We start from the raw sequence: 17,259 nt of genomic DNA on the forward strand, positions 1-17,259 counted from the left end.
AATGGAGAAGATTTTTCATTTCCTATCAGGAAAAATGCCGATTATCACCTGTTTTAGTCAAGACTATTCTCGCTAGGTTTGTTCAATGCTGCAAAATGAGGAAAGGTTTAAGGTTTAAGCCAGTAGAAACTGTTGATATCAAATATAATAGTATATTTTGAAAAGCAAAAACAATCTAGATCTACATTTGTGGAATCAATATGCATAGTTAGAGGAGTTGGTGGACAGAAAGTCTATATACAAATATTCTATCTCTACATACATCCTCAACTAGACAATGAAAATCACAAACCATGAAGTTTCAATAACATTAAATACCCAGGGAAAAGTTAACAAAAAATTTGCAAGTAGAAAATGAAACTTTATTGACAGAACTTTAACAGTCAAATAAACAGCATAAGAACAGCATAGATGGTTTCAGTTTATCTTCTTTCAAGCAAATGGTTCCCCTTCACCTATAATATAAACATTAAACTTACTTAGCAGAACTTTATTTCGATGAGAGGAGAGGTATACAAAGTTCACTGCAGTTGTAGTTCTATAAAATGGACTAAAGCAAGAACACTAAGGGTAACCCTTTGGCTTACCTTCAGTTCATCCTCTCTAGAAATTTTAAAGACTTTTCAGGCACATTATGAGTATTTTTAAAAACACACTACTCTTCCTAGTTATACAAGAAAACAAGGACACTGAGTTCAGAACAAATAAATCAATGGAACCTATCAGAATGTAGTTTCAGTAGAAGGCAAAGCTGTGTACACATTCAGTAAGATATCTAACAACAAACAACAACCTAAGGAAAACAAAATACACAAAAAATGAAACAAAAACGTCCCCCAAAAGTATCATTTACATGTATTGATTTGAAATAATATTGTGAATATAGGATAGCTAAATAGTTGTTACCTCTGTTACTGCTTAAGTGAAGTAAATAAAAAGGCCAGTATTACATTTGTTTCTTCTCTACTGTGGAAAAGTATAGAAATTTTCATTTGTTTTAGTTAATCCCTGATATGGTTGTTTTAAGTTGGTTCAACATTTGCCCCCGCTTTCCTTGTGGCCCTCACATAATTCTAAATGTTTCTTTTCACCCTGGAAAGCATTCCAGTTGGTATAATAGATTAGATGGTGACACTAATTTTAAGTCATTACTATCACTGGCAACATGGTGACATCAAAATGTGAAGCAGAAATAGGACCGTTTCTCACAGCCAAACCAAAAAAAGAAAGAAAAAAAGGAGAGAAGAAAAGAAAAGGGAGAGCAAGAGGGAGTATGCGTGAGACAGAAAAGCAAGTAGGAAGACAGTAAGAAAGTCTGGAAAAGAAGATATTTTTCCTTGTTTCTAAAGGATAATGGTTTGTGAGAGACAACTCTGACCAATTTCAAAAGGTCATCCAAGGTATCTGTGATGTTTAGTTATTTAGTTACTGTGGGGTATGTTAAATATTTGTTTTTCTATCCTATTAGCCATTTCATCAATATTCTGAAAATATCTGAATTGCAGATTATACTGTTTTAATTCTGTAATATACTGTTAAGTGTCTTGTCCATATTTCTTATTATGTGTACTTGGGCTTTCTCCATTTTCTTCACAGTTATGTAAACTGAGAGGAATGGACTGGGAATTTGGGGTTGGCAGATAAAAACTATTACACTCAGAATGGATAAACAACAAGGTCCTACTATACCGCACAGGGAACTATGTCCAATCTCCTGTGATAAATCACAACGGAAAAGAATATTTTTAAAAATGTATATATACATGTTAAAAATTATGTAAACTAGCACATTGTCTTTATTTATTAGTTGAATTTATTTTCCTCTTCCTAATAATTGATACCTGTCTTATATTAAGTATCTTTTTCTTTTTCCCTTCCGTTCACTCTGTTGCTCTTTTTCTTACCTTTTATATTGGATGTAGGATTTTATATTTATGTACTTTGTAATTTATGTATTGGTCTTTTCAAGTACCACACATATTTAGGGCGAAGATTTTTCTATGAGAACATTTTAATCATGTTCTGTAGTTACATGGAGGTAGTCTGGAAGTGCTATTTTCGTCTAAATGTTCTAATGGAATGGAACAAAAATGTAAAATGAAAATGTTTAGGAGGCTAATACACAGTAAATTCTTCCCTAACTATGAAGTTCTTCCTTTAAAATCGGAGTCATGCAATTAATTGTCAACAATTTGGAAAACACGTAGGTGAAAGATACTAAGTTGATTACGTGGGAAGAACTAGAGTTACAGACTTTGACTTTCAAAACTTTTAAACTGATGCATCAAAGAGGAAAAATAACATATTTGATATGGTTAGAGATGATTATATCATGAGGCTCAGATTTTTATTAGTACTTTATGAGTGACAGTGCGATATATGGCAAAAACCATCATCAAAAAATATCATAGTACTGCAAAGTAATTCTCCTCCAACTAAAATAAGCAAAGTGAAGTCAAGTCGCTCAGTCGTGTCCAACTCCTTGCGACCCCATGGATTGTCGCCTGCCAGGCTCCTCCTTCCATGGATTCTCCAGGCAAGAATACTGGAGTGGGTTGCCATTTCCTTCTCCAAAATAAGCAGCCCCCTCAAAAAAAAAAAAAAAAAAACAGACCAAACGTGGGGCCAGGTAGTGTGCTTGGCATGTGTATCTTACTCACACCTGCCTTGAATAGCACTGACTACATGCACTCTCTCAACTTGATCAGCCACAGACACAGGAAACTAGACTATCTTTGGCCATTTCATTGTTCAGTCATTTCATGCTTCATTGGGGAAAGGATTTTAAATGCAACTGCTTTTTAAGAGCTAGAGAATTCAGAATTTGAGAGAATTTAACAAACATAAAGCAGAATGTTGGGTCATTTTCTTTTTTAAACAAAAGTTTATTTATTTATTTTAATTGGAGGCTAATTACTTTACAATATTGTCATGGTTTTTGCCATACATCGACAGGAATCAGCCACAGGTGTACATGTGTTCCCCATCAGAAAATGAAATCTCAATTCCCCTGTTATAATTTGACTGAAGATGCTATTTTATGATAAATGAATCATGAAAAACAGAGTATATTTGTATGCATGCCATCGAAGAGAACCAGAGAATGCAAAAATTAGCATTGAACAATGAGCACTGTAGTGTATCTGTTCTGAATTCACAACTTACGTGAGTAAAGGTGAGTTTAGAAGTTAAGGGATTTCACAGAATCACACACATTATGTTAAAGCTGGTACTAGAACCTACATGAATACCTGAGCATATTTCATATTAACTGATATTTATTACAGATGCATTCCATATTTGTTACAAGCAGAAATTATAAAAGAACCTGAAAATTATTAGCTGTTGGTTAAAGTACTTATACTCAAGAGAAGGAAACGGTTTCCTATTTTCAATTCCATATGGCTTTGATCCTGTCTGTTTCTTTATTTGCAAGTCTGTAAGTCAGGCACTCAGGCATCTGGGGTCTGAACAATCTTTCAAAGAATATGGGAACTCTGTTATTAAAATAATAGTATTTTTCCCTCTATATTATTAAAGATATAATATTCTGAAAAACAGAAACCATATAAATTACTTTCTGAATGGATGACATACCTCCTCTGGCATTTCAACAGTCTCTGTATTTGATGCAATCTCCTCCTTGACATCAGGACCATCTCCGCCTTGATCCCCAGTCTTTGCCAAAGCCAATTCCTGGAGATCAGTTTCCAGGTCAGAATCTTTAAAAAAAAAATGTGTGAATTCAGCTGTAAAGCATACACTATAAACAAGGGAATGATAATATTGATCCCGTCAGTGTTACGAATTAAAAGCCTTGGGCTAGTTTGGTAAAAATGTGATGAATAAGAACCTCAGGAGCATTATTCCAGGAATATTTTGCTGGAGAAAAAGGAAAGCAGAATTTTCCAGATGTTATGACCATTTTCCTTTCCCAGGGCTGTCCTCAGACAACTCAGTTGTCCCCTTCTCTTTGTCTTGAAAACACGGCAACATTTGAGCGACCACACTAACCTGAAAACTATACTCTACTCAGGTTTTTAGGAACTGTCTGAAGTCCTTTTCTAATGTTTCCTTTCCTCCTCTTACTGGTTATGTCTTAAGACATGATACACACATACACGTTACCTCCAGGGGCATCCTTCTCCTCTTCATCATGATTCACTGGATCCTCTCCATTGACTTCCTCCTTTCCAGGTGTGATATCCTGAATCTCAGCTGGTGCTTCCTCTTGTTGAGGTTGCTCAACACTGGGCTGCTGGTCCTAGGAGAGTGTGCATGCAAATAAAACTTTTTGTTGTTAACACATCTAACAGCATAAATATACATAATACACAGATACATCTAATCATAAGTAAGCCTAACAACATTTTCCCAACACAATTCTGTGTACTTACTTTTACTAAAGTTACGATTCCCAAAGAGAAGAGTTAGCTCTCATAAGAGTTACCCAGAAAGACTTTGGAAGCTATTTAAATCTATGCTGGGATGGAAGTGTGCAATCTGTTGTTAATAAGCAGGAGGAGGGAGTCACTGGGCACATTTCCAGGGAATTTCACAGTATACTCATCCAGGCAACGCCAGACTGTAATATATCTGGATCAGTGTTCCTTCCTAAGACAAACTGTCACCCTTTATCAGCACGGAAGTCCTTTATCACTGCATCTGCATTACTTAACATCATTTTCTCAAAAGTAAATTTGTGCTAATAGAAAATATCAAATGCTAAGGTACTCACAACCACAGGTTCATCCAGCTGGGAAGAATCTTGACCTGTAGATCCCAATGTTGATGCCACTTGCCCACTCATATTTCTCCCTGAAAGTAGAATATTGTGATTTAGAAAATTTTTTTAAGAGTACAGCTATATTTGATCACTTTTATGACCATATGTTGACTTCCTATGTTTTAAAACTGTGAAAATACTTTCAAAAGAAAGTATGGGTGTACATGCATTCCAATGACACCAAATACAGTTGCTTGCAAAGCCATGTGTATCTTCGCTAAGCTGGCAGAGAAATCACCTTAAGGTACACAAGAAGACAGAGAATTGTTGTGAGGAAGTTTGATTTCACAACAGAATTCTCCATCATGAAGATAGTTAGTGAAATACTGCTAGGGATTTAAAAATTCAGGACTACTGCTCTTGTCACACTCCTATTCACCAGACCTATTTTCCCCAACTCCCTTGGAATTCAGTGGGAACAGGAAGAATGGGTTAGTCTTTACAGCCTGACTATGGCGATTTTCTCAGCGTCTGTGGCTGAGCTGGGTCTGCATACAGAGCATACCTGTCCACTTCTCTCTTGGCACCTTACCACAATACTCGTGATAGGGTCACAAACCCACTGCGGTCCTGTTTCTAGGCCTTTCCTTAATCGCCCACACTGCCCCCTGCCCAGGTCCCACTCCAGGCCACAGATTCTGTGATCTGTCGTCACTTCCAGGGCTCCAATGAGCCAGATATCTCAAACAGCACCCCCAATTCTCCCCCCACTGTCATCTGACCCCCTGCCCTCCTCTGCCCACCGCCCTTCCTCCCCAGCCACCAGGACAAGATCTAGGCGTCGCGAGACCTGTGAGGAGGAAGATGACGACCTCGAGGGCCTTCCTCCTCAAAGGCCCCAGATGGCACTGCCCGACCCGCCCGAAGCTCGCTGGCTCCCCCTGACACGCACGCACACTTAAACTCCAGACAGGACAGATTTGTGAACCCACCCGGTGAGTCTCAAGTAGTTAGAATGAACCGGAACTGAATAAACTCACCCGTCTCAGGCCCAACGGTTCTCACAGAATGCGCTCAGGAAGGCGTATGCGCACTAAGGCGCATGCGCAGAAAGAGGCGCGTGCGCACACCCTGCGCATGCTCCCTGAGTTGGGCATCTGCAGTGCAGGTTGAGGTTTTCCCGCCACTGAGGTAGAGTCCTGGAACCGCAGGGTCTCTGGAGGATGAGAAAAGGGCTTGGAGACTATATGTTTTTCCTTCCAGGGCAGTCTAGCTTACGCATCCACAAACTGTGGTGATAGGTAGTCCCAGGTTACCCTTGGTGGAGAATGTGTCTCAGGAAGACACTCATGACAGAAATAGGTATTAAGGTTTTTAATACCTATTTTTATACAGGCTTTGATGAACCATTTCTTTCTCTGCTTCTGGGTTTTCCATCATGCTTGCAATGGCTTTACTCATTTCCATGGAATAAATACATACATCCATACCTCTGTTGCCATTTTTTGCTTGGAGCACTGCACATTTAAATCTCTGAACTGGTAACTGATTTCTCTGAATATACCTCTGGTTCCTATACAATATTGTTCTTTTAGCATCGGGCTTTACTTTCACCACTAGACATATCCACAACTGGGTGTTTTTTCCACTTTGGCTTAGCCTTTTCATTCCTTCTGTAGCTAGTTCTTCACTCTTCTCCAGTACCACATTCTTCTTCTTATTCTATTATAGTGGGAATTTTCGTACTTACTAGGAGTTTTAATTTTACCCAAGAGAAAGGAAAACATGCTCACACAAGGACCTTTACTCAAATATTCTACTCATGTACTCCTAATAGCCAAACCTAGAAATAGCCCAACTATTCAACAACTGGTATACAGAGGAAAGAAAAACATAAGCTTATACTCATACAAAAAGTACTACACAGTCACTTAAAAAGGAACTACTAATGCATGTAACAGCAAGGATTCATCTCAGCTGTGCCAATGAGACATGTCAGACACAGTAAGCTATATTATATGATTTCATGTCAATGGATTCCTGGAAAAGGCACAAGTATAGGCACAGAAATATATCTGTGGTTGCCAGTGTATAGGAGTGGAGGAAGGAGTCTGATGGCAAATAGCCCAAGGGAGCATTTGCGAACCCAAGGGTCTCTCGCCATCCCCATTCTGCAGGTGTAGGAAAACTTGTCCTCCCCTAGTTGACCCTCAGGAACACGAACCCCAACTAGCCTCCACAACTCCTCCCCCCTCGCTCCCCACCCACACATCATACAGGGTTGCTCTGGAGTTCCTCTGGTCCGCCTGGGTTTCAAGGCTCCCTGCCAGCATTCAGTAGGTGCCCTAGATATCTCACATTCTTGATAGTATCGCTTGAAGGATACAAGTTTTAATTTTGATGATTCCAAATTGCCTATTTTTGTTTCCTTTGGTGCTTGTGCTTTTTGTATCATATCTAGGAAATCATTGCCTAATCCAAGATTCACATTTACATCTCTGTTTTCTTCTGAGTACTTTATAGTTTTAGCTCCTATATTTAGGTGTTTTATCAATTTCCAGTTAATTGTTATATACAGTGTGAGGTTGAAACTGATTCTTTTGCATGTGAACATCCTGTTATTCCAAGACGATTTGTTCAAACATTTTTCTTTGCTATTGAATGGCCTCTACACCCCTCACAATAATCAACTGACCATAGAAATATGGGCTTGTTTCTTGACTCTCCATTCCATTCCATTATGTGTCTATATACAATCCTTATGTCAGTACCATAATGTCTTGATTATTGTAGGTTTGAAGTGGGGTTTGAAATTGGGAAGTGTAACTACTTGTTCTTTCTCCACACTGTTTTGGCTATCCCAGGACCCATTTAATTCTTACAATTCTAGGATCAGTTTGTTGATTTCCAGGGGAAAAGAGCAGTTTGAACTTTGATAGGCCTCTATTAGGGGAGTACTGCCATCTTAACACAATAGTGAGTCTTCCAATCCACAAATGTGATCTCCAAAGTCCGTAAAACTCTGAGCAAGCTCTGGGAGTTGGTGATGGACAGGGAAGACTGGCATGCGGCAGTCCATGGGATCCCAAAGAGTCAGTTACGACTGAGCGACTGAACTGAAGTAAAATTTCCACTCATCTAGAGTGTCTTTCATTTCACTCAGCAATGTTTTGTAATTTGTATTGTACAAGTCCTGAACGTGTATAGAAATCTATTTGCCCTTTGTATATGACCTTGTATTCTGTAAAACCTGTCGAGCCCCTATATTAGGTCTAACAGTTTCTGTGGGGAGAGGGTGGTTCTTCACAATTTTTTATACACAAGATTATATCATGGATCGACAAGATGGTGGCGGAGTAGTTGGATGGGGAATACATCTCTCTCCAAGGATACATCAGGAATATACCTTCAGACACAGAAGTGCATGCAGAACACCAGCCGAGCACAGATAGCAGCACCTGACCAGTGGAAAAGAATATATAGACCCACACAAAACTCGGTAGGATGAGGCAACTAGGCAGAAAAAACAGGAGTGTTAGTAGGGCTGGACCTGTCCTCGGTCAGTTGGGGAACTGAAGCAAGGGTCCAAAACCCTGATGGGGCAATTGTCTGAGTCAGAGGAGAAACATTTCAGGCTGAGAGTGAAACAGCTCATCCGTGGCACCCTAACTAGAGTGTGAATCTGACATCCTTGCCACAGCCATACATACCCTAGATGGTGCAGTGGCTGGGAGCTGGAGTTTAGGGATTGTGGAACAATCCCAGGGCAAGGGCTGCTGTTGACTGCAGAGAGATGGATGGAGGGAATGTGAGGGAGGAGACTGTGGTGGGAAATGCCTGTGGAGGAAATTCGGGCAGCCATGGAAGTAAGGTGATACTGCTGAGTCATGTGTAGGGCGTGGAGCCATCACCATTGCCTCTCGAACAAGCCAGCACTGGCAGCTGAACAATAGAGAGGCTGGCCCATCAAATGCCTGACGCACTGAACTACAGAGTAGGACTACACCCAGGGTGCTTCTTTAAGTGACTGATGCACCAAACTACAGAGTAGGACCACACCCAGGGTGCTTCTTTAAGTGACTGATGCACAAAACTACAGAGTAGGACCACACCCACGGTGCCCCTTTAAGTGCCTGATGCTCGAACAACAGAGAAGGATCCCAGGTAAGGAAGCACTATAAGTGCCTGAATGGGCGGAGGTATGGAGAAAAACTGTCCAAACAGGCCTTCTGATCGCCAGCTACAAGAGCCTCGAAAAAAGACTCTGATAGGGCCATAACTCCTGTGGCGGAGGCAGTCCATGTCCCTGCACACTTGGCACCACCAGGGTCCCCGCACGCCGAGCTGCTGTGCAATGTTCACGCTCAACTCGCACTGGGGCAGAGCTGCCACAGACAAAAAAAGTCTTATGTCTATGCATGCAGGGTCACGTTGGTAGTGTCCGACTCTTTGTGACCCTGTGGACTGTGGCTTGCCAGGCTTCTCTGTCAGGGAGAGGGGTTCTCCAGGCAAGAATACTGGGGTCTATTGGCCAATACTGGTTGCCATACCCTTCTAGAGCACTATACTTCCTGCTGCCCTAGCCGCCAACTCCCCTGAGTACCTGATGTTGCCAAAACCCCTGTGACTCAAGCAGCTGCACCACCTCCACACCTGGCCCTCGCAGGGGCAAACCCAAGTCCTCCAAGGCAGCCTCAGGAGCAAACCCCAGTGGACCGCCCATATCCAGAGGTAAAAATAAAACCACAATTGAAACCCAAGGGCAGTGTGACTAAGGAAGAAGACTCAAAACCCTCCCACCAGCTGCACAAGCTGCAGATTTAATCCACACAATCAACTAGACAGACTCTGTGTCTGTGGGAATACATAAAAGGTCATTGAGAGCTCCCACAAAAGATTACATCATCTGCAAATAGAACAGTTTTACTTCTTTGCCAATGTAGATTCATTTTATTCCTTTCCCTTGCTTTATTACCCTCTCCAGAACCATGTGGAATAGAAGTGGTAAGAGATGTTATCCTTCTATAGTTCTTGATTTTCAAGTGAAGAACTTCTGCCTTTTATCACTAAGTATGATGATAGCGATGGGTTTTTCATAGATGTTTTATATCACATTCAAAATATTGCCTTCTGCTTCTAGTTTGAGTCTTTGTATTTTGAACGGATGCTGAATTTTGTCAAATGCTTTCTTAGGTCGCTACTGAGATGATAATGTGGTTTTTTTTCCCTTTATTCTACTGAGGTGGTATAATACGTTAATGGATTGTTAACAGTAAATGAACAAGGACGAGGATTTTGTAAGGATATTTTTTAATTTTTTTTTTTTAGGATTTTCACTTTCATTGATGCTGCCAAAATGCTGTCCATCAGTAAAGCTGATGTCCATCAGTAAAGCAGGAGAAGGAAAGCTTGTTTACTACCACATCACATCATTCTTGGAGCAGACCACTCTGCTGCAGTGAACAGGATGCTTAGACCTTTGCTCATCATGGAGTTCACCAGTTGTGTAGGAGGGAGGCTGAGCATGGTTAGAAATGCAAATAGTCCGATCCCACCCAGGACCAACAAGACTGAGTGAAAAAATGGCTCCCCATGGAACCACAGGAAGTAGAAGCTACTACAGGGGAGAGGGTTCCATTTGGTAACAATGCAAGTACTGTGCATGGATGGACAAACCGTCCACCACTGCCCAGAGTGACCAACCACAGCCTTTGACACAGATGGGGAGGATGCCACCCTGGCGACCCAGGCCTCAAACCTGGACCGAGGGCAGTCCCCTTTCTCAGATGTCCAGGAGGACACTCCAGGCCCATTTTGGTCATGCCAACACCGTGCAGATTTGAATGCACAAGCAGCAGTGATTGGTTGTGGGGATTTGGAGGCAAGGAATCCCAGACCACTCTGGGGAGCCCACGTGGAAAACACAGGCTCAGGCTCTCACGGGGAACAGGGACAGAGACCCCATGTCAGGCCAGGGCTCACACAGTCAGGTGCTGAGGTTGATGGGCAAGAGTTCACAGTGAGGGTCTTTGGCCTAAGCACTGATGGACCAGTGGAACTGTCTCCAGGAGTGTTCACTGCCAAGTAAACAGGCTGGAGACAGTCAATGGCTGCATAACTGAGGTCACTCTAGGAGTCAGCTGGCATCCGTGGGCACATCTCTGAGTCTTAGATAATCAGTCATCTGAGTTTCAGTGTCCTAAACACGTCTAAGGTGTCATCTCACTTGAAGAAAACCCTGTCACCCCTGCAGGAACTTGAGTCCAGCTCTTTCTCTCTGAGACCCCCTCCCTTTCGCCCCAGCCCTGAGGGAAGGGCCTTGGACGCCTGGTCTAGGTCTGGATTTTCTCTGGATCCTGGAGAGATTTTCAGTTCAGCCCTCACCAGGACATTAAGACAGACACCTGTGTGTGGGCAGGAGAGAGGTGTCCTGCAGAATGCAGGGAGCAGGCAACGTCCTCAGGGGATCGTCTGAGGCAGTGAGGATGCTGGGTGAGAGGCCACAAATGGGGTGAGGATGTAACAGAGGCCCTGTGAGCAGGGCTAGAGAGGGGCTAAAGAGGCTCCTGGAGTGGGAGGGAGGCCTGGTGGAAGGTGAGGGGAGAGGGTGGGGACTTGGGATAAAGAGGATTTGTGGCAGCTGTCACCAGGAGAGGGACTCTGGAAAACGACAGATGACTAGAGGGATGTAAGGGAGCTGTCATAGGCACAGTGAGGGGAAGACCTTTCCTATCTCTAGAATTCAGTTGCCCACTGTGTGTGCTGAGACATGACAGAGAGGACAAGGTCCCTCGGACTCGTTCTGTGGATCTGGGATTCACTCTGAACCTCCCGTGGGGCAGGATACAAAGTCGACACCACCAGAGGTGACCAGGGTGGGTTAAGTCCATTCTGAGGACCTAGACATGGGAAATCAATTTCAGAACTCCTCAGCTCTCAGGCAATCTCCACCCCTGGGATGAATCTGCCTTCCTCAGGATGACATGCTGGTGAATGCAGACTGCAGGGACTGCAGGACTGGAGGCCTCTCTCCCTTGGGGTTGACTGAACAGAGACTCAGTGCAAATGCCAACACAGCAGCCCAGACGGAAAGATGTGGGGCTCTGTGTCCCAGGGTGCAGGCTGTAGGCTCTGGGGGAGAGGGGTGAAGCCTCTGAGCTAAAGGAGAGCTGTTAGCTAGAGTAGAGTGTACTTAAAGAAAAGCATATAACAGGAGAGTTGTGAGTTTAAGTTGGATTTGGAGTCTTCTGGGAACTACAACCCAGGATACAGCTCCTCCTTTACTTCTGAGGAAACTGCTTGGAGGAGGTAGCAGAGGCGTCAATATGATTGTTGCCTAGGAAGTACATGCAGTCAAGCCTGCGTATCAGTAAAAGATTGCTGTGAAACACAGAGATCAGATGTCACAAGTTCATTATTTTCATGCTTTTCCATGTGTGGAAGATGCAAGAATCTAGGGTCACTGAACATTTTCCTGAGGTATCAGTAAATAAAAAAGGCCAACTTGTCCAAAGCACAGTGTGCCTCATACTGTTTTTCACCCTAAATTCCTTCAGAATGCACTTTAGGTCAGTAATCACAGTGGTTACAACTTAACACTTGTAGTACTGGCTGAGAGTAATGCTGTTTGTCTTAAGGATCTGAATTTACCTGAGGCCAGATGTTCAAGGTTGATTTAGAAAAGGCAGAGGAAGCAGAGATCAAATGTCCAACATTGTTTGGTTCATACAAAAAGCAAAAGAGTTCCAGAAAAACATTTCCTTCTGCTTTAACGACTATGCCAAAGCCTTTGACTGTGTGGACCACAACAAACTCTGGAAAATTCTGAAAGAGATGGGAATACCAGATCACCTGACGTGCCTCTTGAGAAATGGGTATGCAGGTCAGCAAGCAACAGCCAGAACTGGACATGGAACAACAGACAGGTTCCAAATATGAAAAGGCGTAACTCAAGGCTATATATTGTCACCCTGCTTATTTAACTTAGATGCAGAGTACATCATGAGAAACAGTGGGCTAGATGAAGCACAACCTGGAATCAAGATTGCCAGGAGAAATATCAGTAACCTCAGATATACAGATGACACCACCCTTATGGGAGAAAGCAAAGAAGAACTAAAGGGTCCTTTGAAGAAAGTGAAAGAGGAGAGTGAAAAAGTTGGCTTAAAACTCAACATCCAGAATACTAAGATCTTGGTATCTGGTCCCATCACTTCATGGCAAATAGATGGGGAAACAGTGACAGACTTTATTTTTGGGGACTCCAAAATCAATGCACATGGTGACTGTAGCCATCAAATGAAAGGACACTTGTTCCTTGGATGAAAAATTAGGACCAACCTAGACAGCATATTAAAAAGCAGAGACATTACTATGCCAAGAAAGGTCCATCTAGTCAAGGCAATGGTTTTCCCAGTAGTCATGTATGCATGTGAGAGGTGGACTATAAAGAAAGCTGAGTGCCGAAGAATTGATGCTTTCAAACTGTGGTGTTGGAGAAGACTCTTGAGAGTCCCTTAGACTGCAAGGAGATTCAACGACTCTATCCTAAAGGAAATCAGTCCTGAATATTCATTGGAAGGACTGATGCTGAAACTGAAACTCCAATACTTTGGCCACCTGATGCGAAGAACTGACTCATTTGAAAAGACCCTGATGCTGGGAAAGATTGAAAGCAGGAGGAGAAGGGCACAACAGAGGATGAGATGGTTGGATGGCATCACCAACTCAATGGACATGAGTTTGCGTAAACTCTGGGAGTTGGCGATGGACAGGGAGGCATGGAATGCTGCAGTCCACGGGCTCTCAGAGAGTTGGACACGACTAAATGACTGAACTGAACTGAGACTTGGAATTATCTAAGATGGTTAGGGTCTCTGTCCTCAGGTGTGACGTATTTGAGCTGTTTTGGGTTGCTTTCCAGGATGAGTGCTGTCTGAACTGTTTGTGGATCTCTGTCCCAGGCGTGAAGTCTCTGAACTATTTGGGAGGGTTTTGTCCAGAGGATTGGGTCTCTGAGCTGTTCATGGATCTGCATATGAGAGTAGTCTTAAGAGGAAAGCTGGATGGACCCCACTCTCATGGGTCTGAGAAGTAGACCTGTGATATCACATTTGCTATGATTTCTACCATGCCTCCCTACAGAGAAAAAATCTTGTGGCCCTATCCTCAGGGAGGGCAAGTCATGTGCAGTACACAGGAGCCCACAGTAATAATACTGAGGAGAACAATACTTCCTGACAAGACTACCACCCTTGATAGGGGCCCTGTGAAAAAACTGTGTACATGCACTCACTCAGACAATCTGCCCAACTCATCACAAAGAGGCCCCCATTTGCAGATGGGAGCCCAAGGCCCAGTGCAGATGGAAGGTCTCGGCTCATGAGGACAGGATGAGCTGTATGCAGGCTTGGGCTCCTTGGAGGAGGCAGGGAAGACTCAGCAGAACCCTGGCCATGTAGTGGGGGAGGGGGGCATTGGCACAGGGCTGCAAGGACCATATGATTGTCTCAATGTCAGGATACATCTCGGTGTGTCCCCATCATACACCCAGCTGCTCACCTGATGTATTTAATGTAATCTGCACATTCCCTGGGGACGTGGTGGTGGAAAATGCAGAGATGAGCCTCCAAGCAGGTGGGGATAAACCTCACATTCACCAATTTGCATGAGGCTCCACCACAAATGCAGTGATCCCTGCCTCTCTTTCCCCCACTAAAGCATTCCTTGGCACTGAGGTCAGCAGGAGGGCAGTCAGGGCTGGACAGCTTGTGAGGGACCCTGTGTACAGCATGAGCCTCCCCATGACTGGATCATCTCCATGTCTTGATCAGGGCAGAGCACTCTGATGTGCGCCAAGGGAGCATGATTGAGACTCAGGCCACGGGCAACTCAGTCATTTCCTAGAGACAGTCCCTGGTGGGAGGCGGGGAGGGGAGGGCGAGCAGCTTCTTTTCTCCTGTAGAGATAGTACCTCATCCAGTAGCAGGGCTGGGGGCCCATAGGTGGGTGCTGATTGGGGATCCTTTGCTGCCAGAAATGGTCTCTCTGTCCCTGTCCAATGTTCTATCTTTGTCTTTCTCCCTGCCATCTCTGTGCCTGTTACATCATCCCTGTTTGCCTTTACGAGACTGACTGTGACCTCACTCATACCGCGAGGGTTCTTCCTCTATCTCTCCTGAGGGTATCATCAATCAACATGGATGTCCACTGGGAGCAGTAGATGGGATTCCCCTTGAGTGTAGGGGATTCCAGGAAAGGCATGTTCAACTGCAGAGGGTCTGTGGTTTTCCTCGGATGAATCTAGAGCTCCTTAACAATCATTGTGTGATCTGGGTCTCTGAAAGAACCCTGGGGGCTTATCTAGTAAGAACCCTCCTGTGGCTCAAGTCAAAGCCCCCCCCCCCCCCCGCCATGGCCAGAAGGCCCTAGGGGACCCGGCCCTCATCACCGCTCTCATCGGATCTCCTGGCTCTCCCTCCATCATGCTGTGACAGTCATATAGCTCTCCACATTCTTTTCATACACTCTACACTGAGTTCCACTCCCCGGTTTTTCCACTGACCTTAACTCTGTCTGAGATACTTTTCTCCCAGACAGGCATCTCATCTAGGTTTTTGCTCAAATGTCACAATCTTAGAAGGAACTTCCCTGGCCACTCATTCTAGATATCATCCCCTCTCTCTCTATTTCACTATCCTGATTTAATGTTAACCACAGCAGTTATGAACACCCGATAAATGACTTGTCTTTTGGGGCTGTATGACCCCAACACAATGTAACTTCCATGAAGCCAAGGTTGATTTTCTCTTTCCTAACACACATAGTTGTGCTTGACAGAAACTGTGGAGAGGATGGATGAATGTCGGAATGAATAAGCAAATTTAAACTTGTTGACAGAGGCATAGCTTGAGAGGCTGAGGATTCTGCTAGGGAATATATTCAGTCATGACAAGATGGTGACAAAGCCATGGTCTTTATCTCACCTACGCGGTGTCCTTGGGTCCCCTCGGAGTTGACCCCTTTCCTAACAAAATGGACAATCCTGTTCTCCTTCTCACATATTACTAGCAGCTAACGACAGAGGCCTTCCCCAATCCAGACCTTCAGAACCCAGTGCGAAGCACTCTCCCCTGCCCGCTGGGGGACTGTGGCTGGCTTTCCCCATTGAGACCTATTCTGTATTAAACAGGAAAGCACAAACAAGCACAATGCCCAGCACACAGAAAATGCTTTCAATGCTTCCTCTTACGATAGTGGCCACTACAGAGAAGTAATCTTCAGTTTATGGACACTTTTCTGAGTCCAAGATTGCAGCAATAGCTGGGGTTTTCATCCTATATTTGCTTATTCACCCTTGGAGGATCATCCTCTAACGGTCTACCGGCATCTACATCGGCTGTTCCACAGTTTCACCACCAAGGGGCGCGCCACATGAAACCGTTCGGTCCGGGGAGGTACCACGCAGGGGTAACGGTAAGACCACCCACTCTGGAAGGTACCAAGTAGAAGGCCTATGACAACAAAGAGAGTACATTTACCCCGCGTCGGGCATCGACCAGAGTTCCTAGCGGAGGCACCCATGGCACCACTGGCTCCATCCCCATTCCTTCCATTCCGGCTTCCCGCTGCATCTGAGTCTGGACACCGGTTTTAAGCTGCAGCTGTCCTCGTCTCTTTTCCAATTCCACCCCTTCGTTTCTACATGGTTACATCCAAGGGGGGACAGCTACGGAGCCAGATGCGCTGCCAGTTTGGGGTCTGGCGTCAGGAAGCGTTCTGGGCATTGATTGGTCACCGCGAGGTCGCCGGAGTGAGCTCTTCCGGGGCGCGAATAGGCGCCGGAAGTCCCGCGAGTCCCGCCCTGTTTCGTCTCCTGCCCAGTTCCCGTTGGCTGGCTGGCTGTTACAGGCACTGGGATGGCCGACCTGGACCTGAGGACGAGAGGCATGTTGCCGTTCGCGGCTTTTTAGAGCATACAGTTTTTGGCCGAGTTGTATTGCTTTTCCCGAAGGGGTCGAATAGCTGCCCTGGTTAGTGGCGAGGTTTGGCGCGGTCGCTGGCTGTGCATGCTGACGGCGTTTCGGTCTTGTTTAGCTCTCGCTCAGTCTGGATTGTGTGGCAGCGCACGGATATTCGCAGAAATGCATGCAATTCATGTCCAGGGAGAGGTCTCTGAGTTAGCTGTCTCTCCCTGTAGAGTAACCTGTGTCAGGGAGCCTGGGCTCGTGTATCGCTACGTGTGTCAACACAGGTCCTGTTTGGGTACATTTGATCTCCTTGAGCCTTTGGGCGGAGTCGTGAGTGATGGGATATTTGATCTGAGTGGATTTTGTGAGTCATAGTACAAAGCCCCTAGGATGTGTGTGCCTGTATTCCGGGGTGTGCCTTTTTGGAGCTTTCTGACATTTCAGTCCCTAGGTGTGAGATCCCGTTGTAGGCGTGTGCACCTGAGATGGTGAGACCTCTGAGTTTTTGATTCTGGTCCCAAGTTGTGATGTCTCTGAGCTGCTTTAAGGATGGGTTTGTCTAAA

General features: G+C 44.4%; 1 protein-coding gene and 1 long non-coding RNA gene across 10 annotated transcripts in view; both read right to left on the minus strand.

Annotated features, from left to right (window-relative positions):
• The window catches only part of LOC122689036, a 574,758-nt gene that overhangs the window by 516,963 nt on the left and 40,536 nt on the right, over nucleotides 1–17,259 (minus strand). The gene's annotated exons all lie outside the window — the stretch shown is intronic.
• LOC122689028 (X antigen family member 5-like) lies at nucleotides 341–16,373 on the minus strand. Of its 5 annotated transcripts, none has more exons than XR_006339668.1 (6): nucleotides 16,261–16,368; nucleotides 5,767–5,942; nucleotides 4,739–4,818; nucleotides 4,129–4,264; nucleotides 3,598–3,722; nucleotides 341–455 (listed from the first exon to the last, which is right to left on the minus strand). XR_006339668.1 is itself a non-coding variant. In XM_043895110.1 (5 exons), the coding sequence occupies exons 1-5, from the start codon at nucleotides 16,307–16,309 to the stop codon at nucleotides 423–425; spliced, it is 417 nt and encodes a 138-aa protein (XP_043751045.1). In that variant the 5' UTR covers nucleotides 16,310–16,373; the 3' UTR covers nucleotides 341–422. The 5 variants fall into 5 exon arrangements, 1 of the variants encoding a protein (XP_043751045.1); XR_006339670.1 differs by having other exon boundaries at nucleotides 16,267–16,281; XR_006339667.1 differs by lacking the exon at nucleotides 5,767–5,942.

The sequence above is a fragment of the Cervus elaphus genome, chromosome X, assembly GCF_910594005.1.
Source record: "Cervus elaphus chromosome X, mCerEla1.1, whole genome shotgun sequence".
Classification (NCBI taxonomy): Eukaryota; Metazoa; Chordata; class Mammalia; order Artiodactyla; family Cervidae; genus Cervus; species Cervus elaphus.

Bases quoted from the DNA above. Each gene is read 5' to 3' on its own strand.
- LOC122689028 (XM_043895110.1), bottom strand. From the start codon at position 16,309: ATGGGTGCCTCCGCTAGGAACTCTGGTCGATGCCCGACGCGGG. The intron at 4,819-16,266 runs GTAAATGTACTC...TTCTACTTTCAG, and splicing joins TGGTCGATGCCCGACGCGGG to GGAGAAATATGAGTGGGCAA. The intron at 456-3,597 runs GTATGTCATCCA...TTTATATTATAG, and splicing joins CTGTTGAAATGCCAGAGGAG to GTGAAGGGGAACCATTTGCT.